Source organism: Anser cygnoides, chromosome 1 (genome assembly GCF_040182565.1).
Source record: "Anser cygnoides isolate HZ-2024a breed goose chromosome 1, Taihu_goose_T2T_genome, whole genome shotgun sequence".
Lineage (NCBI taxonomy): Eukaryota > Metazoa > Chordata > Aves > Anseriformes > Anatidae > Anser > Anser cygnoides.
Window position 1 is genome coordinate 46655484 of NC_089873.1, and position 25529 is coordinate 46681012.

Sequence of the window (25529 nt, forward strand, 5' to 3'; positions counted from 1 at the left end):
TCCCACAGGACAGGATGGAGGAGATGGAGGATTAGGGTGGAGTACATAAGATGTGAAAGTGCCTGTATGTTCATATGTTAAAGACAACTAGTTTAATCCATAGATTAAACAATACATAGATCAGTTTAATCCATAGATTAAGCAAGTAGCTCAAATGAAAGATTTAGCTTTTAAGCAGTTCTAACTAGTTTAAAAGAAAGATGTTTTAAATTCATTTATGAATCAGGAACATGCATATTGCAGCTTCAAGTAGCTTATGCCTTTTGCAGTTAATTTCCCACTGAAAAACAAATGCAGTTATGCTTCCAAAGACACCAAAAAAAAAAAAAAAAGATTCTATAGGCTTTATACACTACTTTATTCTTAAATAATACCTGCTTATTATAGCTAAAATATAATTTCTAAAAGCATTTGGTGATCCATTCTCATTTTTGCAGTTTACCGAATTCTTGAATTTTCTGCCATTTGAAAATCTTAATGTACTTTGAACTGAATGTGGTAATCTTCATATGAATACTACTTCATCTATACGATATTACAACATTCACTTCAGAAGCTTTCACCTGTAGTGAAAAATCAATTAGCCAAGATTGACCTTTTTGTTAGTATATAAACAATGCAGAATAGAGGGGAAGGAACACTTCCCTTGAATGATTAATTTCTTGGATGCTCATCATGATGGGTATCAATAGCACTTTCTTACTGAGCAGCAGTAACTGCATAACAGTAACGTTTATGTACTTTTCAGCAAATATGTAAATTAATCATGTTTGTCCAAAGTTTTTAAATATTTTACTATTGTTATATGTAGTAAATGACTGTGAATCAACTGACCTTCTGGTGACTTCCAGTTACAGTAATTTCTTTCCAGGTTCAGACATGATTGTGCTTGAGTTCAAACCAGTTGACTTCTTCAGACAAAGTTTAGTTTTACAGAACTGCAAGCAAAAAAGGCAGTCGTGCTGCTTGGCTGGTGTGCAGTGGTGCAGTGATCAAGATTCTCTCTTCAAGGACTGCTAAAGCTTGTTCTTTCAGAGCACTTGGTCTCATATAACACTGGAAAGGGTCACAGAATATCTCATGCTGATTCCTGATGTAGCTCAGCATCTCTGCAAACTTGCCTCTGTGGTTTTGATATAGCCAAGAAATGAAGACCACAAACTTAGCAACTGTCTTTGAAGTTTGAGAAACTTGGGACATGCTCAGCATCTCACAGGGATGGTGGCAGAGGCAGATACAGTACAGTTCTCCATCGTTCAGCTGCCTTAAGTACAAGACCATCCTTCTCCTGGCATCCCATTGCTGAATACAGGAAGTGAAATCAAATTCTAACCACACTCATAGCAAGGCTATGATGAAAGAAATATAAAATAGGAACGTATTTGTGAAAGAATGGCTGCAGATTTGCAGTGCAAGATGGAAGACAAGATAATGAGGATAACAAATAGAAAAACACCAAGCAGGGTGCCTTGGGGAATGTGGGAAAGGTGTGCCCAGGCTACCAAAACATTTCACCATTGTTCTGTCTGCAAGACATAGCGTGTCTTGTAAATGAAGCTTCTCTCTGCTGGGATCCTTACTGAATCCCAGAAGGGTACATTTGGTTAATGCAGGGATCCTGCTGTGGAAAAATAGTTATTGACAGTGTTATATTTCATTCCCAAATGCTGCTTTTTTCCCTTCCACAGCCAGCAAGCTATTCCCTGGTCATGGCATGGGCATCAGCAAGTGAGCATGGGGAGCCTTCTGGCCATGGGAGCAGTAGCAACAGAGCAGCCTGCTCAACCCAATTTATAATGGACAGTTACAAACAGATTCCCTCTTTATGAGTTCCTCACTCAGTATAACATAAATTTAGACTATCAGAAAAAGAACTGCAGAGTTTTCATCTTCATTTCACAACATTATTACATAACCTTTGGGCCAGATGAAGGAGAGGCAGAAGCATGCCTCTGTCTCACAGTGGTTAGGATCATAGGAAATATTTGCATGGTCCTATGCTGTCAAGTCACTTCTTCCAAAGAAAACTGCCATTGAATTAATTGTTCCAGACTAAGTGGTAGCATTTAGATTACCAAATGTCTGGTTGCTTTCTGCCTTCTATAAGCAGAAAGAGATTGCCTTCCAGAAGAAGAATTGATTTTGTCCTTGCTGCTCCATTTCAAAGAGCGTATCTTTCTTACTATGCAATATGCTGCAAAATAAACAAAATGTTAACGTTAGTGTCTATGGTGCAATACCAAATGGTATGTCCTGTTATTTTATCACTAACTGTTTTGCTGATGCTGTTCTGTTCTGGTTGGTACTGGCAGAAAGGGTATTTGCAGTACCACAGCAGCCAGATGATAGTTATGCTGAAACAGAGATACAACAGGTAAAGAAAGCTTTTGATGTTTGGTTTTAGAGACTACAGGAAAGTCTCTTCTCTATCCTGAAACCAGGGGATTTAATCACATTTGCCTACCACTGACTAGTACAAATTTTAAGGTAGAAAGCACTCCAGTTTTCATTAAAAAATCAAAAAACCGGGGAAGAAAAGGAAGATGAGAGGTTTCATTTGATTTAACTGTATTCATAAAAAAGACTTGTCTAGATAGTAAGGTCATATAGTACTCAAGCAATTGTCATCTGTAAAAAGGAATGCCAAAACTTTATGTATGTTTTATACATGGCATAACGCTTTTTAAGCTGTGAACATGGTAGTTTTAAGTAATAGTTAAGACTGGAGGTGCTCTCTTTTTCTTTTTGTGTTGACTTTTAAGGATGGAAAAGACTTTCTCTGTTTTTATTTATATATGTATTTTTTATTATTATTATTTTTTCCATCTGTACTCACTATCCTGTCTGTTGCTAAATATTAGCTTGTTCTCAGATCAGGAGGGAGATGTCAGGTTATTGTGATAGCCAAGCTGATGTACACAAACCTACTGGAAGAACAAATAGCTGTTTTACAGAATAAAATATCCTTCAGTGCAAGGTTTCCTACGGGGAAAATTCTGCCATTTATGTAGATGGAGACATAAAGAGGAAGACTTCCATGCCTAAATTTTCAAAGACATTATCTAAATACTCATCAGATACGAGAATTAGAAGTGATGCGTCAGACCCAGTGAAGTCTGAGGAAAACTTGCCTCTAATTGTAGATCTTACTACTCTCTTACTGCTATATTCTTATACTTTCTCTTTTACATACACAGAAAATTAATTTATTTTATTATTCTGTTTATTTTATTAGCAGTAGTCTGCTACTGCTTTAAGTAATTTTAATACTTATTTCAATGTTCTAATAACAATATAACTGTCTTTTATTAAATGTTTTATTTTGTATCAGCCTTGTGGTTCCCTATCAATTACTCCTTTTTACATATGATATCTAATATCTTTTAAGATTTTCTATCTGTTTTGTTTGAGGATATGTGATATTTATATTCATGCCTCTTGTAGTTTGCACAGAGTTGGCTTTTTGAAAGCTTAGCATTACAGGTTATGTTGACATCACCATTTCATAATGTCAAATTCAGTTAATTGAGCAACTATGATCTAAGTGGCATTTTCTAACTACTTTTTCTGTTTCTTTTCCAAGTCAGAACAGGTATTATAAAAGGTTTGTAATTGTGTCTGTTTTTCTTCAGGTGACAGAAATCTCTTTCTCTCTATTTATTTCATATTTTTTTTTCTTCGGAGAAGTGGGCATAAATAACCTCAGTTTCACTAAACCTCTCCCCACAGGGCTATTTCAAGGCTTCCCAGCAGCGCACACAAAATTAGATTTTCATGTCCAAAGGATCTCTGAGGAGGCAAAATTAAATTTACAACATAACAGAAAAACGAGGGAGTTCTGAGAAAGGAATGAAGGCTGGGAGAGGATAGTAGAAAACTGGGTGGTCTGGATTGGGGGTTTTATGGGCTTGTGTGACAGTCTGAGGTCCATGGATAGATTATAGATCTTTCTCTATCTCATATGCCTCCCCCAGGTGTCTCCGTCTCCCTAGTGTATGCAAACCCAGTCTGTCGCATTTGGGGGACTTCTGACTCCCCTTTCTGTCATGCAGCCATTAACTCCTTCCCTTCTTTGCAAATGCAGCTGTCCTTCCTTGCAGCAACTCCTACCACGCCCTTTTTGCCTGTTGTTTGGGAAGAATGGGGCTTCTAGCATCAGGGATGTGTGAGAAAGCTGACAGTGGTAACTGTTTCTTGGGCCTTCATATACATTTGTCCTAATACTTCCTTTTTAGTGCTTTACCTGTAGCAGAAATATGGGGAAGAAGAAGACAGAAAACAGTCATTCAGTATACAAAGAGCCATCCCTACTCTTCAGTTCTCTTTAAATTAGCCAGTGTCATGTCATAAACTGGATTGTCTCATGGCATCAGAGTATTAGTCAATGTATTCCAAACGTCTCTAATGAATTTTGACATCTGCTGCTTTTTTATTATTACTTTTGATGCCCAGGAGATCTGACTACATAATATTTCCCACTTCTCATCCATATCGACGGCATTAATTTCAATTTCTGTGATCTCCGTTCTTTCTCTATATACAGAGCATCAGTATAAATAATACAACTCTCACTCATTCTGCTTGTTTACTTTTTGTTGCTCAATAATATTTTTGCTATAATGATTTTCTACTCTGTTTCTGTAATAGCTAAAAACTCATATGTTCTCCCTTGAATGATTCAAATGTATTGAATTTCATTATTCATCCTCCTTTGATTGTGTTAAGAAATATCTCTGATTTTGTGTCTATTTTTTGCCTTTGGAAAGTGAATTGAGTATAATTTTTTTCTGTGTCCTTTGTCTTTATCCACTTATATTGGCTTTTAAGATGTATGTTACAGGCTTTCCTGTACCTAGCACTGCTGCAGTTCTTTGCTTTTTGCTCCAGGGGGCAAGAAGCACTTTATTCTGTGATCCAGCAATTCTGAGATTTAAAATACAAACATAGGGCAAACACCATGGAAGATGGCATCATAAATAGATGGGAAAGACTCATAGTCTGCTTCCTTTGTCTATGCAAATGCAGAGCAGTAATAGTCCTTCATGACCGACACTGTGCAGAGTTAACCCAATCCTTTTAATAGTCCCTGTAAGAATACTGGTTGCTACGGCAACACATTCTGTGGTACCACTTGACTGTCAAAATAACCTCATAAAATATCATGCTAAGAATGGTTTAGAAATTGACTTTTAAAATAAGAAGTAAATAAATCCACCTAACTTTAGAAGATATGGCTAGATTCAAGGAGTCTGCAACAAGGGAACAACCATTTCCTAAGTGAGGGAAATCAGACTAGTGGAGATGGATGTGTCGTGTTTCTCATCCATGGTGAGTGAGCTGGCATAGAATTTAGAAATATTTATTCTGCTTAAGGTAATGGTATACCGACCACATATGCGTATAATATGTTAGCACAGGAGTCAAGGGTTAAATGGCCCTCAGATGTTATACAGTTTTATAGTATTTGCTTTTGCAGTGCCTTTGCCTCGCTTACTCATATCCATCAGCTTGTATTCATCTTCAGAACTGCTTTTGTTTCTGCTCTTCCTTTCCCCCCTACATTTCCTTCACCTCTACATGCCGTTTCTTGCAGCATACTCCCCACTCCACATATTTCTATATTCTATTGGCTAAAATAATCTGCAGTTAAGTGGTGTTCTTCCTTTATTTTTTTATTTTTATTTATTTATTTTTTTTTACTTGTGGGCCTCATAACAGTGCTTTAGAGCCTATGTTACCACCACATTAATAGATGCGGTCAGCCATTGTCTCAAACAGCATTATGTTGGTCAGACAAAAATCCAGCCACTTCTGAAAGCTTGTTTAAGATAAGCACGCATTCTTAGAGATAGAACTTGGCATCTGAATATCAGGTAGGCTGCACAAACAAATGTCAAACAGACTGGAACAGCTATTGCAAATTCCAGTTTAAATATAGACAAGATAATTATCTGTGGCATAAAATTCAGTTGTGAGTAAAACATGAAATTTTTTACTGTCATGATTTTTTTAACATGAGATTTAAAAAATCATTTGTAACTGGTTTAACTCTCCTCCTTTTTCTCCTGAAATCAACAGAAGTTGCTATTGCGATTCATTTAGTAGGAGTGAACTATCCTGTGTAGCAAAAGAACATAAATAAATGGGAAGTGTCCACTTTTTCTGCTTCCAGCTGTCATTAGAAAGATAGAATACCAGTTTAAGCAAAACTAGCATTATTCCTTTCTAACTGAGGCCAATATAGAAACCTTAACACTCACAAATTAATAGCATTTTCCAGTACCCTTCAGCCCTTCTAGTCAGTGAAAAAATACATTTTAAAATATATATATTTTTGCCAACATAATAAGCTAATGTGTCTGCTATTGGTAAATGTCAGAGAAAAAAAAAAAAAAAGAAACCTCATTACTTTGACTGAATTTAACTTTTTTCTTTTCTTTTCTCTCTTCTCTTCTCTTCTCTTCTCTTCTCTTCTCTTCTCTTCTCTTCTCTTCTCTCTCTCTTCTCTCTCTTCTCTTCTCTTCTCTTCTCTTCTCTTCTCTTCTCTTCTCTTCTCTTCTCTTCTCTTCTCTTCTCTTCTCTCTCTCTTCTCTTCTCTTCTCTTCTCTTCTCTTCTCTTCTCTTCTCTTCTCTTCTCTTCTCTTCTCTTCTCTTCTCTTCTCTTCTCTTCTCTTCTCTTCTCTTCTCTTCTCTTCTTTTCTTTTCTTTTCTTTTCTTTTCTTTTCTTTTCTTTTCTTTTCTTTTCTTTTCTTTTCTTTTCTTTTCTTTTCTTTTCTTTTCTTTTCTTTTCTTTTCTTTTCTTTTCTTTTCTTTTCTTTTCTTTTCTTTTCTTTTCTTTTCTTTTCTTTTCTTCTGAAAAAACCTTGGACTTATCCAGGCAAATGTTTTTGTCTTCTGAACATAACAGATGACTGTTGAAACTAGATCCTCTCAGCTATTATTTCCTTCTAGAAGATAGTATATTTTTTTAAAATGTTAGTTTTTATTCTCTCCAGGCTGTCCTCAACTTAATTTTAATTTAAAATGAAGTAGAAATTGCCAAATACCTGATAATGAAGAAAATAAATACACATTTTTAATGTATATTATTATATTCACTCATATTTAAAGTATAATTGCAGGTAGCTCAACACACACCTTCTTGAGAAAGTGTGATTTTCATACAACAGAATAATGATTGAGTAATTGCTATGTATTAAAATAGGAGGTTATCTTTTGACATTTATAAATGGGAATCTTTTAAGCTCACTTCATTAAGTAAAATGGTTCTTTGCAATGTATCACTATGTTTAATTTGAAAGTACTGTTTCTTTATGCACAGAGGCCTGCTTCAACATGTTTATCAGCAAGGGAGGAGGAAGAAGATGATGCAGGTGAAAACACTTGTGGTCCTTCGGGTATATGGGAAGCACTGACACCTTGTAATGGATGCAGAAACCTTGGATTTCCCATGCTTGCACAGGTATATGTTTACCTATTCATCCTAAAGCTTAATAACTACAGAATAACTGCTTAATCTCTTCTGTGCCTTATCTCTTACAGTCATTTATAGACTTGCTTTATTCACTTCAAAATTGTTGCCTTCAGTCTTCATTTTAACCTTAAAATCCAGTTTTAAAATGAAATGTTGTTTCAGTTTTCCTGTTGTAACACTTATACAGCTGAGTTTAATATCGATACAGTTTGATGTTTATTACTCTCATTTTAGACAGTTTTTATGTTGTATAGCTTTCTCTTATGATTCAATTGGGAAAGACATTTTTGCAGTCCACAGTTTCCTTTGGGATAAACACTCTAATTTTGACCAGCTTCTAATTAATATAATGATATCTCAGCTACTTTCTTTATAGAATTAATTAAGGTCATCATGCATAGCTATACTGATGTAAGAATATAGCCTGTCTTCTCTTTGAAGATTATGTAAGTTTAAATAAAAAAAGTCCCCTAACATTTTTGAATGCTCATGATATTACAGAGGAGAATAAATAAAAATGGGCAATATGCTTGGGTCTAAGTCTCAACAGCTCAGAGTAGACCAGTTTGCAGTATCCACAAATGCATGCCAACAGCTGTGTCCTAAACAAACGGTATTGTACTGCTACAGAACAGGATGATGCTTATGGCTGCTTCTGGGTCTCCCTTGTTCTTTCCCTCTGCTATAGTTTAGTGTTCTAATTTCTGTTACATCTTTCCTGAGCTTTTCTTGTAGCATTGAATGGAGGCCTGCCAAACTTCTGTTTAGAAAAGTCTGTTTTTTCAGTTGCATCCTTACTTGGCACTACATTTAAAGAACTTTGTCAGATTCTTGTGTACCAGATTGGAATTACATATCCTGTCTCACCACACTTTATACACTGTTGCTTTCATACCATGACTGTACGTTTTATTCCCCTTAGTCTCATGAGATTTGCACCTGTTTGAAGTCAATGCTAAAGCTTCCACTGCAGTCAATGGAAACAGGATATGACAACTAATGTACTTGAATAACAATGAGCACTGCCCTATCTTTTTATAAGCAGTTTTTGTACTCCTTTCTGTTTTCAGTAGCTGTTTTCTACTTCAAACTATCTGTCATTTTAGACATTTGGCAAGGTATAGAGCTATTGGAGTCACCCTGATTAACAATAGGAGCCCAGTAATTGCTAATTCCTTATTTTGAAGAATTTGTTTCAAAAAATATTTCTTAAATGAAACTTTTCTTCTCTAAGTATGTATTAGCTATATTATAATTATTGTTAAACTTTCTATGATGAACATGTGTGCCATTTTGGAGTGATTTCCTGATTTTAAAGAACATTTTGTTTTCCTAGTTTCTTTTTAATATATATATTTGATATATTTAAAGAGTATTATAGAATTGAGGAAAGCATTTGAATAATAAAATAAAGTTAGCTTGGTTGGCTCTTTCCTTTTCATAAAGAGAGATTAATTTCAAGAAGGATGTATATTATAAGGTAGTCACTGCTGAATTATTTTGATTCTTCTTATTTAACTTTTAAATTCAAGTTCACAATAACTTTCTTGCTCTGAGAACTAACAACATTTTTAATTATGGATACAAAAAAGAGTATATTTAACCTCTGTTCTTTCATGAAATGACATACTTTGTTTCTAGCTCATTTCTCTCCATAAGAATTGAAGATGGAAATATTATTTTTTTATTATTATTTGATTTTCTTTCTTATGCAAGAAAGGAAGGAAGATAAGTAGTGAGAAGCCTCAAAATTACAAGCCAGTGAATTCAGCTGAAAAGGTGTTACCAACACTATGTGCAGTTTTCTAGACTATTCAGTGGGATCTTCTGCATTCAATTCAGAATGCAGCAGAGAGTATCATGTTCAAAGGGATCAAGAACACAAACTTTTTTATTTCAGTGTTTATAATGACTTTATAATGAATATGTTGAATTAGCCTGAAAATAATATGATGGATAAAATCTACAACAGTATGTTTTAGGTAAAAGTACAAAAATGTATTTTTGATACTCAGGTCAGGACACTACCATGTCAAAAAAAATTCAGATTTTATCATGAAGAAATAAAAAAACATAATTGGCTGTATGTCTTCAAATCCATACTTTACTTAGGAGCGCTAAATAGTCAAAAGGCCCTGTGAATTACTCTACAAGTTCATTTTTCCAGTTCTCTTCCAGTTAAAAATAGATTTTACAGTTATGTAATTATACTGTATTTTCACATTGAAGGAAACCAAACATAAAATTGATCCTTGATTTGTAAAATGGTAAAATGAATGTGAATTTTAGGTGAGATTATGACAGTATCCATCTATGGCCTTATGAGTTAACAGTATTCATTATGCCAAATAGAAGAACAGTTATCTCCTTGACATTTGAGATCAAATATCTCCTTGATTTCTTTATGGTAGTTATGAAAAAAGGCTTGGCTGGAGATATGATATACAGTATGTAATTTCTGTCCATACAGTGCTGAGAAGTGTCATTTTTAAAAAGGGCTATTAGAGAAAGTTCTGTGTAAATTGTTTTAAAACCTAACATAATAGTAATACAGGTATTCTCAGAGGTGGCATAAGCACCTCTCTTTTGCAGTCTCACAATTGGTAAAGTTCTGGAAGAGAATGATGGAAAAGCTTTACATCTTGTAAAAATTTCAGTATTTTAGAAATTCCTCAATTCTACATCAGAATGGAGTTGACAAACAGCTTCATCCACCCCCAAAATAATCAAAAGCCAGACAGCAAGGATACCCAGCTGGATTCTGGGAGACTGAAATTTAAATGCCTCTTCTTATTTTAGCAGGCTGTGAATTCCACTTGTAGTTTATGATTTATGTTACTGTGTGTGGCTGCTGTTTTTTTTTCTTCTTTTTTTTTTTTTTTTTTTCCCTGAAATTAATCTTTCTCTTTGAACAGAAATTTCATCCTTGGTAAAATTGTTACGTGCATTTTTGTGAAAATATTGACTTCCACAAATGGGTATTTTATATCTGAAAGAACCTTTCTTAGGAAATTCCAGATTATATATTCTCTAACTGTCAGTCAGTACAAAAGAAAATCCCTTGTTCAACCTACATAATTGAGTAACTATTTTCTACAGATTCAGAAATTTCAAATAATCTTAAAGATAAGCAAATAGAATAAAAACAACTTTGACAATGTTAAAGCATGTAAACCTCCACTCTTAAAATTCTAGCATTCCAGGCTTTGTTGGAAGCAGTTTACTCTGCAGTGACACAGCTGTTAAACTGAAACTAAACTTTTATAAGTGGTATGATAGTATTAACACCTCTCCCATGGATCTCCAGTTCTTGTAAAGTCTTTCTGCAGTAACTACCAAGATTTTTAACATAAAAATAGTTTTGAGCAGTGCCTGATAATCATATAAAAGCTGGAAGCAATGTTTTGACATTGTTATTGACCATCTAAATGAGGAAGATTTCATGAAGAGAGTGGTAATTGAGCTAAATATATAATAGGAAAGTTCAGAGGTAGAAATAGGACAATCAGTCTAATATATGTGTGGGTAGTTATGAGGATCTCCGAAGAAACACAGGCTGTTGGGACAGAGTTCAGCAGATATCTGGGTTGATTCTACAGCTTTATTTATGCTCTTGAAGGAATGATCACAGAACAGGTAATGATAGTAGTGAAGTAGGAGCAGATGCTTCAGCACAGTAACTGACCTTGACTACAAACCTGCTGAGACTGCTAGTCATATATTGTAAGACTGTACCACCACATTGTCTGCAGCTTGTTAATTAATTATAGTGATAGCTACAGTATAACTGTAGAAACACAGCTACCTCCTTGGTAGCAGTCAGACCTTTTAGTTTCTGAGCTAACGTGCCACAGGTCATATTTTTAACCTGTCATGCTCCCATGGTTGGAGTAGGAGACTGACTCCTGTGAAATACAACCTTCAACTCATTTTTCCCAGTCTGAATTTCAGTGTTTCTCATCCTAATCTGCTCCTTTTCAATGCGTATGAAAGTTTATATGGAGTTTACATAGATAAGCAGAAGACTACAGAGTTATGGTCATTTTTGGATGCTACTTTCTCATCTGGTTGATTTTCAACTCATATAAAACTTTTTTCAGCATAGTAGAAGGCTTGAAAATATCCCTATATCAGAACAGCCTGTAATAATAGATAAGGGCTGTGGATGTGAATCTCTAAAACAGAAAAAAGATGGAACTTGATCATATCTACTGTGAGTGCTCTAATTCCTTTAGTACTTTTTGCAAGACACACGATCCTAACAGCCTCGTTTAAAAATAAAAATTAAACAAACTCCCCAAACATAGCTGTTTCCACTGTATTCTGGTAGTAACCTCATCCACTAGGTGTGTGAGGCCTTTTCTCAGGGCAGGAAGGATCACAAAATCCTAGGGAAGGCAGTGTGCTTCTATTTAGATAGTTCACAAGTGTTCAATGACATTTTGGTCTATCTTATTTTATTGTAAACTAACATTCAGAAAAAGACCATAAAAGAACTTGGAGGTGTGCTGTGGTAAAAGAGCTGGGCCTAAGCTCTACCCTAGCCCAAGCAAAGCCTGTGTTTTGTTGGACGTGCATAGAAGAGCTACACCAAGTTCTACCCCTTAACAGAGAAACATTCAGTGCACACTAGTAAAAAAGACAAAATGGCATGAAAACTACAGTTTCGTGTGATTGGAATACACTGCTTTATTCAGTATGGGGATGTCATTGGGGTGCACCGAGGTCTGGTGACTCCCTGGGTGTCCGAGTGCCAAGGAACCATGGGATCAGCCCTCAGGTAGCAGGGCTGGTCCTTGCCAGGCAGGGTCTCACCACCTTAACCCAGTGAGGGAGCGGGACAAGCTGAAGGGGCAGCTAGGGGTGGCCCTAGGGCAAGCACATCCAACAAGTTTAGAGTGCTGAGGCAGGTCTAAGAAGCCAGAAGGTCAGTCCGTATGTTGGGGTCAGGATCAGGTCTCATGAGGTTAATCAGGAACCAGGGCCAGACCATGGTGATGAGCCAAGTCTGAAGTCTAGCTGCAAAGTCAGTCTGCAAGTCGGAGTCCAGGTCAACAGTGTTGTTGGGCAGACACAGATGTGGCACAGCTGTGGCAAAATTAGAGACTGGCACTCCTGCAGCTTTTCTGAGACAGGAACTGAGGGCCCATGGCTGAGCTGAAATGGGGCTCCTGGGCCCATGGACTCAGGTATGGGAAAGGGCCCCAGATGAGGCTGTTCAGGGACAGTAAGGCCAATTGGTGCACTCAGGTCTGTGACAGATACTGATGAAACGGATAAAATACATAAACTAGAAGCTGAAATGTGGTTGTTATTTGGCCTGTTATAGCAGAAAAGAAGTGTAAGACCAAGAAGGTACTCCTATTGATGTACTAGGTTGTTTTCCATGCACTTCATACATAGGTTCTCTATGTAAATGTGTAAACATATTTCATCTGCTTTTATAGATGCACGTCTTGGCTATTATTTGTATAGACAGAGTACTCCACCACAGGATCTTTTCTCGAATACTCCCAATGCTGTGTGCTGAAAGAGCAGATAGGATTTGTGAAAAACTGTGTTTGTGTGTCTTTGTAATGGTGTTATTATGTGGTACCAAAGTACGGGGACAACACTGGTAACAGTGGGTACTGGGATATGAAAAATACTAAATATTAGTGTACTGGCTCTCATTCTTACCTTGTGGTGAAGGCAGTACCTTACCTTCTGCAGTCTCATTATATTTATATGTGAAATAGCCGTTAAACTGTTCAGATATGGAGGTAAAGGTACTGCAATAGTTTAGCTGTTTTTCCCATAAAGTCTTCTTATGACAGCAACTTAAAATATTGAGCAAAGGATAGCTCCTCTCACTGGAACATAGGTTTTGGGAAAGTAGTAGGAAGCAATATGAACAGTTTGGCAAGGACATTTAATCGATTTATTAATTGGTTAAAGGGTGCAAGGTAAGGAAGTGATAAGAAATATATTAAGTATATGTAGAGCATTCCTTTTTTTCCAGTAATAGAATTATTTCTTGGTCTTAATCTTCTATTATGTGGTGTAGGTTAGTTTACTATTCAGCTCCTAATATGTTTGTTTTACAAATTCTATCAGTATCCACATACATATGTACCCACATTTTCTTTGGAATAAAACATCAGACTCCAAAGGTATCAAATTCTGTAGTTTCCATTTCATTTTCTCTTTTTATGGATAGTGTGCTCTGCTTATTTCTCTGCTAAGCAACAGAACTTGTTAGGGCTTGATGTACAGAGATAAATACAGGGCTGTCTGGCATGTCAGAGAGATGGGTGGTGCAGAGTCCTGTGTGATCACACCAATATTATCAGTTTAAAGCAAGTGGTCTGCACACCTTAATCTTGACAGTCATGCCAGCATTTTTTCCTAATTGTGGTATAAAATAATTGTGGGATAAAGTAGGTTTAGCTATGTCCCATTTAGGAAGCTGCTGGATCAGCTTGAGTGCACTTTGTCTTGAATTAAATGTCGTATGTATAACTTAAAAACCCTGACAGTTATTCCCTACGTTTGACATGAGAGCCAGCCAGGAACACCACATGTGTATAACTATTACAACATAAAAGTAATATCAGTAAAGAGAGTAGTGCAGTTGCTATGGAAAAAAAAAAATGAGCTTTGATTTAAGAGCCTTAAACATAAATCATACTACCGGTTACCAGAAGCATGGCTGTTTACAAAAAACATACAGATGAGGAAAGTTTAAAGAAGGACTGAATTGCTAGCATAAGGTCAGATTTTCACCTTTTTATTACCAATGAACTTCTGAGAAACCTCCACATTTACTTTTAAGTAAATGATCTACATACTGTGCTTATACAACTCCTAAATTGCTAGAAGTGAGAACTCTAGCAACATTGTCCCTGGCTTTTCCTGTGGAAGTAAATTTTCCTCATTTGGAAGGAGGGAAGAGAAAGTAGAATCTAGACTACATTTCTAGATGATAAACTCTAATACTGTTTCAGTGTATGCTATGATAGGAATACTTAGAGTTTGGAGTTTGATGCATTAGTTAATAGGATTGTGTATTTCACGTCCTGTTTCAAGAAGATTATCACATCTGTCTGTACTTCTTTTTATTGTCATTTCAAAAAGTTGTTTCTAATGGAGAGGAATTTATATTGCCAAATGGAGTAATTTTCTCCTACATCATGTGTATTTCCATGATAAAAGCAGTTTAAAGTTGATTCTACAGAAAGCCTGACAATAACAATTATTATGTTACGATTATGTTTACAATCCCCAAAACAGTTCTGGATATATAAGAGATGAACAAGGAAATTAGGTAAGAAGCTAACTGAGTTTTCACATAGATATTAAATCAATTCCTAAAAAATCTCTGTACTGATACAGTCTAGAGAGAGACAGCATGAATCCATGTTGTCTCTTTTTGGAGAATATTAATATTGTGAGATGTATTAGGCATTATATGTTTTCATTTTAACATGTTCATCCAACTTGAACTTATTCTATTTTCAGCTGCTTCTAAAAATTTTCATAAATTTTAAGCTCAGTGCAAGTGTTACAGTTACTTTTTGAATGCTGAAGTACGGAGGAGGGACTATAGAAGAGGGATTATTTCTTCTTTGCTATTTAACAAGAGAAAACTAAAGAGCATTTTTTCAAATAAACACTCTTGGCTAAAGTATTTGAACAAGTTGTACCCAAGAAGTTGTGTCATCCTTCACTTCCCTAACAACTTTCTCTCTCAGTGCATTCAGTGGAAGAACATTTCAAATTAGGCTGGTAAATAAACAGATTAGACTAATATTTCTTGATGTTGAAGTTCACCAAAACTAGAAATAGAAAGCCTTGTGCGTTAGTCTAATTTATATGTTACAGAGCAGGAAATCTGTTATCTTCTTTGCTGATGCATTAATTTGATAAGTTATGATAAGAATGATGTAGAGACTGAGTTATCTTCCTGGAACCACCATTAGCCAGGAATGCTTTGGCATACCTGAAACAGGCTGTCCTGGTTCTGTCCGCTCCCAGCCAGACTACAATTGTTATATTATCTATAATATTTTCATATAGTTTCTAACATCTAGTGAGAAATATGATTATATTTCCTAATTTAGTAGATTAAATGGTGAGTTTATTTAAATTGGGTTGATGTGGAAAGCTGTATTACTGATAAAAAAATATTTCTGTTAAACTCTTACTTTACGTTGTTGTCTCTTCGGAGTAAGCTGAAGTTTTATTAGTAATTTCAGGAACATACCACCCACACACTGAAGTAGCTACAGAAAAGTGCAGTATGTATTCTGCCTAGAAAGAATCAGCAGGTGATGATTATACCCTGCTGAACAGTGATGGGAAATAAGTATATTGGAAAAACTGCAGCTTATTTTAGTGCTATGCTATATTTTCTGATTGTTTTAAGGCATGAAGCTGAGCGTTTTGTTCTTGTATGTAATATGTAACTTCTTAATTTCCAATGTAAATTTCTAGTTGCCAATGACTTCAGATGTCTTTGTGTCGTATGCATTTTTACTGTACTAGTAGCACAATCTAGACACCACTACACAGGTATGTCATGTAACCAGAAATGTTGTAATCTATTAATCCTTGGATACTTTCAGAATTGACTGGAAAATGTCTAGAGCAACCTGAGCAAATGATTAATATTGCTTTGACAAAGAGGTTGGATAACTTCCAGGGTTCTCTTCTATGTAATTATATGTAAACATCTACATCCTGTAATTCTATATAAAATTCTAGTTATGTGACCTGAAATGAGCTCAATATTTGAAAAATTTAGGAATGAATCACCTTTTTTCAGTTTGTAAATTACTGTTTGTCAAAGATTGGTAATCCCTGACTGGCACTGAGTTGATCTGGGCACTGTTGGTTTGTGCTTGTTGGCTCTTGGTATGATAATAAAACAGAAAAATTAAATGTGCTGAGACAGAGAAAGAGAGAGGTCAAACAATACTGGAAGTGTTAATATATTTCAGATGATATCTGACATATATTATTGCTAATCATATTGGTTTTCAAGATGGACTTAATAACTGTTAATATTCACATTCATGTACAAATTAATGTTGGGTTGGACACTGTCCTGGCAAATGTACACTGTGCCACAAAACTAAAATGTGGCACAGTGATGGACTAGGAAGATCTTAAACAGAGTAAGTATAGTACATTTTGTTACTCTGTGGTTTGCAATTTAGTGGTAACCAGAAGATGCACTTTCAGGGAATTTTTGCTTTCAGTATTGTTTGAAAAATTAAGGGAAAATGGAACAAAAAATCAGTTCCAATTGCACAGCAAATGGATAGTGATAATGCATAATAGTTTTGTACATGAAAGAAGTTCAACTTTATATTAAAAACTTAATGTTAGTCCTTCAGCTATGTACCTGAAATATTAAAGCAGTCCGTTGAAACTTGAAAACTTAGAAGTTCCAGTTTAGTCTGACCAAATTGGGTGTACAGTTCAGTCTTAATTTTTATGGAATAAAAGCCATGATAGATACTTTGGATTTGTTGTTTCTATAATAATAACAGGAAGAAAAGACTTTATGAATAAAGAAATGGGTATTTGAGGTACCTGGGTGCCAGTACTTAACACTGTCCAAAGGCAGTTCAAAGGCACTTGACATTTTACAACTTTTTTTTATGAGCCTGGATTTTTTATTTTGGTAGTGTACAAATGTATTTGACAACTGTTGGCAAGATAATACTGGAAATTGAAGGGGCTTTTTTTTTTTTTCTTCAGGAGTTTTTAGTAGTAAGGAAATTCATGGCTTTGCAGAACAGTGAGAGTAAGTCCCTAGAGAAGTGTCTAAAATTGATAGGACCTGATTTCTTTCTAAAGAAGAGACCTGACTAAAAATTGAGCATTTAAAATGAACAATTTTGTAGTCTGTTATTGTGAATCCCCTCCTGTTGTACAAAAGAGATTGTGCCTTGGTTTAATCTCATGTCTGATTGTTGTATTTCACTGAAAACTGTTTCTATTATCAATACCTATTATACTGAGGCTGAAAGTGAGATAAACCCTGATTCACCAAATTACTTAAGCCTACTAAGCATAAGCATTAATTTGCTTAATCCCATTTGGGCTTCCATACATCCAGAACTTTATCAGGAGATATGTATTTGCAAAAATCCAAACCCAGTTTAAGGCTAAGAGTTCTCAATGATGTCAAACTCATTCTGATGAATTTTTCCATTATTGATAATTCATAATTAATATGAAATCATGAATTGGAAGTCAAAGAAAATGAAACTGAAGTTAAGGATAGTCCTTGCTTGAGATATAAAAGGGAAATATGTAAGACTACATTGTTTTATGTTTTCATGATAAGGTATTTTGACTTTGTTTACTGATAGAAAACATGCTCTGCCAATTCTAGTCAAATAAGTCTTTTGACTTCAGGGCCTCTACAGAAAGGCAATTCAGATAGGAAATGAGGAATTTAATTTTTTTATGTTTTTCTACCTAGAATGCTAGTAATTGTTCATATTGCTATAAAATGCAAATGCTCTGTTCACATTTCAGAAACAATAAGTAGTCCTGATACAGAAAATCTTATTGTAATAAATAGAAATAACAGTAACACTAACAATAATATAGACAATAGTTGTTTTTCCTTGGAGAAAGAGGGATTTTTTTTTTAAAAAAAAAAAAAACAACACCTTCTAAATGTTTCTCCCTATAACCAGAACAATCCACCAGTCATTTTGCAGAGCTTTTCAACATGAAGGATGTAAATGTGAAGACAATGACGTAAATTAATAACTTGACAGTAACAAGTTGAGTATACAATTTCAGAGGTGGCTTTAATTTTATTACATCTCAATTTTTGATTCACAAAATTTTATATTGTGAAAAAGAAGAGAAAAAATAAACTCTTTAGGCAATGTTAAGTCCTATTTAATTCTTAATTTTGAATGTAGCATAACATTCATAACTCTCAGTGCTTTAGACTTCCTAATTCTCTAAGTACTACAGCCCACTAGCTTCCTCCCTAGTCAGCCTCTATATCTGACAGATGCTGAAGTTCTATATACTCACAAGGCTTTCTGAATAGATTGTTGTAATCCACTTGTATGTGGAGAGGTGCCTAAATTCTGATTCATTCAGATTGGTTTTACAGAGTTATTGGTTTTGCATTGTGACGAATAAATATTGACTGTCAGAAGTTCATTCAGAAGCCCATCTGGGTTCTTGTGGTCTCTGTATCAATGCGAAAGTGTAGACATCTCTTATTGATTCAATTAATTTCAACTGATTGCTCTTTTCTGTTGAACAGGAAGCCACTGGAAGCCAGCCAGTGTAAGACATAGAGTAGAGGGGTGTGTTTGACTGCATGACTAGCCTTAGAGCTGAATTTGTGCGCAAATTAAGCACTGGAGCACTTACTGAGGGTATGCAACTGACAAAGCAGAAGGTCTGTCTATGCTCCTTACTGCCCACTTCTAAAGTGGGCAGATTAGTGTACCCTTTTTGTTTCTTCTGACTGGAATAATGTACAGTGTAAGTGGCTAGGATCTCATTTTCAATCTGATTCAGGTGTTTGAGAGTCAGAAAGAGGAATCTGCTGCCAAGCGTTTCCTGTTGCCCAGCTTTAGGGTATTCCACATTACATCCAGGCTTTTTGCTTTGTAGATTTCTTCTGACCAAATCTGTTTCCTCATCATAAAAGGATGAAAAGATCTTGAGTTTTCAAATCACTCAAGTATATGTTAACTTCAAGCAGTTACATTGCTATTGTGAAGTTTATTCATTTGTTGAAGTATGAGAAACTAACTTAGTTGAATCACAGCCTGAAAAAATAGAATCAGTAAGCAAAGAGTTTTGTATTCTTTTTAGCATTTTGTTGGTGTGAAACACTGACATAGTAATTTGTTCACATACGAAGGACAATTGCACAGCATTAAAGGAGAGTATCTGCAGTGAAAGCTGGTGTGACTGCAAATCTGTGGCAAGATTCCTGCACACTGACCAAATAAATGTCTAATTCTGTGTTAGCTTTTTTGAAACAGGAATTTGCAGTGAAACTATAGAAAGTTTTCTAAGTTCAAATTTAATTGAAAATGCAACATCATTTCCCTTATAATCCTTATTCACCTCATTTTATATAATCTCAATATTTTCAGTTTCCATTGTTCAATAAATAAGGGTATTTGCAATAGATAAGTAGATTATCACACCATAGAAATCATTATGGTAACAATTAAAGCTTAAATAAACTTTGATATAAAACAGTGGGACTCCTTAATTAGAGAGCCATAAGGAAGTAGAATGTTTTTTAGCTGAATGTATCTCCTTCATTGATGTGTATTGAATTAGGTAAATACGTTGATATATAGCTCTTATATTTCAGTCTTAGTCAATTGAGTTCAGTCCTCATAGAATTTCTGAATATGTAGACAACATGAAAAGATAACACTGGATCATGGAACTTGTACCTGTAAATAGCCATGTTACAAAAGGCACATTTTTTTGGCACATTCCTGGCCAGGAAACTGCATAGCTCATAGAGTCCCATTGAGTTCTGAACTACAGTTCTGAATGGGAAAATACTGGGTTCTTTGAAACAATATTGTACTAAAATTTGTCTACTACAATGGTGCACGTTTCTCATTCTGTTTTAATGCCATAACTTATTTTCCAGTTTTTAAATGCTGATTCTAACTTACAATATGAATATTTCCCTCTGAATGTCTGTTATTGTTAGATTCCATTTTCACACTGCTGAAAAGTATGCAGTAAAAATACCATACTTATTGTAGACACTTGAAGATTGTTTTGTTCTATTTAATTAGGAAGTGTGTGCCATACTTTTCATGCCTCCTGGGACCTTTAAAGAGCAATTTCAGAATATTGTTCTCTCATTGATTTTGTATCTCATTTTCTCTTCAGCTTTGTACCAGATAAAGGTATTATTCATAACAAAGTTTTTATTTTTTGATTATATGTCTTTCAATAACTTTAATATTCAGAGAAGCATTTTCTCATCCTTTCTACTTTATGGTGGGAGCTTGTGTAGGAGGGGTTTCTTCCAAGAGGCTTGATTTACACTATTGCAATAACAACTTTTATACCAAATGTAGTTACATTTTTAAATCTTCATATCAAACTGGAAGTTTTAAATGTGAGATACTCCCTTTCCTGAAATACAAAATGTTTTTTTGTAGCTTATACTAAATCCATTTCACGTGGCATCAGATCATTGATGTATATTGTGCAAATCTGTGAAGTATTTACATGACTTCTTAACAAGCTGCATGGGCAGATACAGAATATTTTCTAAAAATGCACAGATTATTACTAACAAATGCTGGATTAGCAAGCTGCAATGGTACAGCTTTGCAAGGAAAGTGCTGACAATAATACTTCTCTTTACTGATGTTATCTGCCCTGTAATCAAGTCAGTTTGCTTTTCTAGGATTATTTTCTGTTTTAGGTTAGTAGTGAAAATTTCCATTTACACAGATAGCAAGGGGTAATAACTTTAAACTAAAAGAGTAGGTTTAGATTAGATATCAGGAAAAATTCTTTACTTAGAGGGTGATGAGGCACTGGTACAAGTTGCCCAGAGATGTTGTGGATGCCCATCCCTGGAAGTGTTCAAGGCCAGATTGGATGGGGCTTTGAGCAACCTGGTTTAGTGGGAGGTGTCCCTGCCCATTGTAGGGGGTTGGAAACAGGTGCTCCTTAAGGTCCGTTCCAACCCAAAGCATTCTGTGTCGTGTTTTACTTCCAGATCTTAGGTGTATTCAATTCCTCTGTCTCCTCTGTAGCAACCCCTTTATTCTTCATTTACCGGCACTGTTACAGATAGGAGTGAAACTGTGAAATGTGAGGAAATTCCAGCCTGTCTACTTAACACAGAGGAGTAAGAGAAGGGGATTTCATAACATTTTTGCTGCATTTGCTCTCCAGTAAATACTGAATCTGCTTCAGGGTTTTTCAGTACCTAATATTTTCTGTGGTATGGCTCTTATCATTTGAGAGATTATTTTCACTTTGTGTTTTCTGCTTCTACTGGAAACATGAGATTGGCAAACCTTAGAAAAGTTTTAGTAGGGTAGAAGACAAAATTTGCTTCAGAGCTGGACTGAGCCTGTGCATCTTTCATAGTGGAGGTGGAAGCATGAATGGTTCACTGCCTTGTGTCCCAAAGGCAGAAGAATGAATTCTAATTCACTCTTTCTTCTCATATTTCACGCCTAATCTTTCTCAGGCATGTTCAAAATCATTAACCAAAAGAGGAAAATATTTCTTTTATTGGCTTAGAGGAAAGTGATTTAATGTTGACAGTTTAAAAAAAATCACGTGGTGCTCATAATGAACCTGTCAGTTGTTGGTCACATAGTATTGGGATCCCTGTATGTCAGGAGTCTACCACTTTTTCCATAAAACTCTTATGACCCTTTTCTTAAAAACAAAACAAAGCAAAAACAAACAATTGCTCTCTTTCTCGCTCTCTTTCTCTCTCCTTTTTTTTTTTTTTTTTTAGGTGAAGAGGTCTGATTATGTAACAAACTGATAGTGTGTAAAAATGTCCCTTTATAACCACCTTTGAATTTTAGGGCTGTTACCAAATGAAATTCAGAGCCTGACAGAAATACGTATGCATTTATCAGTGTCTAGGAAAGAGGAAAGGAGTTTCTTTCCTCTTCAGGCTTCAATATCAGAAGAACGTTCCTCCTACACTTCTGTGTGCTTTGAACTTTGAAACTTACCTATTGAAACTGTGAAGCTCTGTGAAGCTTTTTCATTCTTCTGATGCATCACTCCAGATCCTCATTTTCTAATGAGTTATTCTCTCACTTACTGGAGAAAGTGATGTAAGATGTTTGTGTGGACCTTCCTTCATATATAAAGTTCTGTCTTTGCAATGATATCCAAATACTTTGACAGCCAATGATTAAATCAGTGTTTTTATTAACATACTTAGTAATGCATAAAAATTCTATTCTTCTTTTATCCTGATTTTTGTAAGTTTACTGAAATTTGAACAACTTGCAGAGACTTAGTAATGCATAAATATTCTATTCTTATTTTTTTTGTCATGATTTTTCTAAATTTACTGAAATTTGAGCTAACTGCTTGTGTTTGTGAGAGAGGGAGTTTAAAACTTAAGTATAAGAGCATAAGCAACTTGCAGAGAAGCATTGTTTCCATGGAGCCGAGGTTTCTACTTGTTTTATCTTTCTAATATAATAGCCTTTGTTTTAAATACGCATTTTCCTATTGCTTGATATTCAAGCAAGACGTGTTTTTTTTGTTTAACTCTGTTCATGAAAACAGTGTTAAAAATGGAAGGATATTTAACCTGGAAATTACTTTCTAGTTTGTAAATGCATTTTGTTCAGCTAAACTAAGAGTCATTTATTAAACCAGTTACTGCATTATGTTAACATTGTCACACACAACCATTAGCATTTGCATAAACCAGATTAGTTAGGCTCAGTACATTCTTTCTCATAGTGAGTTATTTATTAGAGTAAGCATCTGCTCTTTTTCATGGCCTGAATATTGCATGTATGGAAAAACGTGCAGCATGACTACAACAATATAATGTCATTTGAAATTATGAGTATCTGCTAGATAGAATTATGAAAACTCTACTTAAGATATAGGGATATGTTTCTGCTGCTGAGATTAACAATGCATTCATTATGCTCACAATTTACCCCAATTCTAAGACATTTGTAATTTAGGTTACACTAGCTACTTATGTGTTGTAAAACTTTGTGGGAACCTTCAGCTCTCAAGGATTGACATCTGCAGACTTTTCATATGAAATGTTAGATTTTTAACAACACAATTGAAAAAGAGAGGATAAACCTACATTTGGGGTGCCATATAAATGATGCTCTTTTTTTTTTTTTTCAAACAAAAAATTGAAATAGTGGATCTAGCTTTCTTGAATGGTTTCTGAAAAATTATGCATCATCTTTATTTTACATTTCTAATAATATAAATATACAAAAATAAAACCTCCCAGTTTCTTTTTGTGTAAACATTATTATCATCCATTATTATCAGCTCTGGGAATGACCTACTGAAACATTATCACTACTGCTGTTTCAGGTGCTGGACGGAAAGAATTATTTTGGATAACTTTGGACATTTATTAGTCCTACAACAGCAAAGCCACAGTTTCAGAAGCTTGGTAAGAGGGTAGAAAGGAATGCTCTTTAAAAATCTTTATTATAAATATTTCATGCAGACCAGAGTAGATCCTCTGATGTCATTACCCTTAAATGAGATTATTGGGGATTTTCCAAAATCTGTAATATATCATGAAGTGAACCTTATTATCTGTTCTGTGACAAATTACATATTCAAGTGTTTCTAGCTGTCATAACAATGAACATTCATCATAGTTTGACTCATGAAAAATGATTCTAATTACATGATACTATACAAACGACTTTGATTAAATTATTAGCAATAGATAAAAGAGATTTTACTAGCCATAAAATTACAGAAATATTACCGCTTTGTTTCAGTGTAGATGCAGTCAAAATAAATATTTCACCATCTAATTGTGGTTTTGGGTTATGATGACACAGGAAATATTTTCAGTTATTTTTTCTCAGTACATCATTGTAACATACTCACACAACATTGTTCAGATTCAGGCATTCTCCCCACCACCTTGCTGCATGTCAAAAAACTGTCCAGTCATCTTCAGTCACTGATCAGAAGTCACTTCAGGACTTCTTTCTTGAGAGGAATCAAGAATTCAATCAGCGACCTTTGGTGACTTATCAAGAACATTTCAGTGTGAAGTTTCCCAGTCAGACAACATTGCTTGTAAACAGATTGCTATACATTGAGAAGTATGTTTGACACAAACACATGAATGTGGTAAATGCAATACTCATTCCTCATCCTTATGGTAATCACCAGCTTTGGGCTGGCAGTGCATTTAGGATCAATAACTCTCCAAAGACTTATTAATAGAAGTATCATAATGTTCTAAAGATAGGTTGGGCAGAACATAGTCTACTATGGTGGTTAGAATTTAGGCAGAATTTAAGGGTAAGAATTTAATGGCAGTTTGTCATTGTCTATATAAATGAAAAAGAAAATTTCTAAAGGTGGCAGATACATTGCATTCTTCCTTTGTACTTTTATTAGAATATTTCTCCTTTAAGGGTTATCCAGGGGGGAAAAAAAAAAAAAAGGAAAACCTGCATATCATACTTCTTATCTGTTAGCAGCAGTAATTATAGCCTTAGATTTTTCTTTAAAATCTGAATTATCCAACAATAAGGCCATTGAAACTGCCTACTAGTCATTCTCTTTCTAGATCAGTGTCCTTAAATTATATTTTCAAGTATAAATATTTATAGGGACATACATTTTCCATATTTTTTTTAATAAAGTTCCTTAAGGCTAAACTAATTATTTCGTCTAATCTTTGTGATTCTTATTAGGTTTCTCACATAAGTTTTGATGACGGTTAGTGTTTAATGACAATGAAGTCATACATCAAAAGAGAGACTTAAGCAAATCCAGTTCCAGCAAGTTTTCAAATAAGAGGATACAGTATGGCCTTCAAATGTGAATAGGCTAGACCACAGGAGGTCAAGGCAACTGTTCATGAATTTAGAATTTCTAAGTTATACAGAAATTAAGAATTATCTGTTGAAACACAACATACCTCCATGAGTTGTCACTGTAGAGAAATTATGAATGATAGCAAATGATGTGCAACAGCCCATCTTTTAAGAATGGCTTTTCTGCTATTGTTCATCTGGCAGTCATGTCTGACTGATGTATTTTTCACATAATAATATACTTGAAATAATAAACTTGACCTGATTTCTGTAGGATAAGAGATGGATGGTGTGGAAAAAAAAAAACAACATTAAAGACAAATTCTTTCTTCTTGTCAGAATGTCATTTCAGATTAGATGCTTACTGAGCTCACTCTACCCTTCTGTTCTCAGGTCATACAAAAGTTTATATATACTGCTTATATTGCATTCTTTGAGCATCTATCATTCAGACTGATTCTTGTAAGGAATGTAAGAGTATCTAGAAGGCTAAAGAT

The 25529-nt window shown here is 34.9% G+C and overlaps 1 protein-coding gene across 7 annotated transcripts in view; it reads left to right on the forward strand.

Moving 5' to 3' along the window:
* Positions 1-25529, forward strand: part of ANKS1B (ankyrin repeat and sterile alpha motif domain containing 1B) — a 441289-nt gene that overhangs the window by 104941 nt on the left and 310819 nt on the right. For all 7 annotated transcript variants that reach the window (XM_048061064.2, XM_066994511.1, XM_048061063.2 and 4 more), the window contains one exon: positions 7322-7462. In XM_048061064.2, the coding sequence (XP_047917021.1) occupies positions 7322-7462 (141 nt within the window). The remainder of the gene's footprint in view (positions 1-7321; positions 7463-25529) is intronic.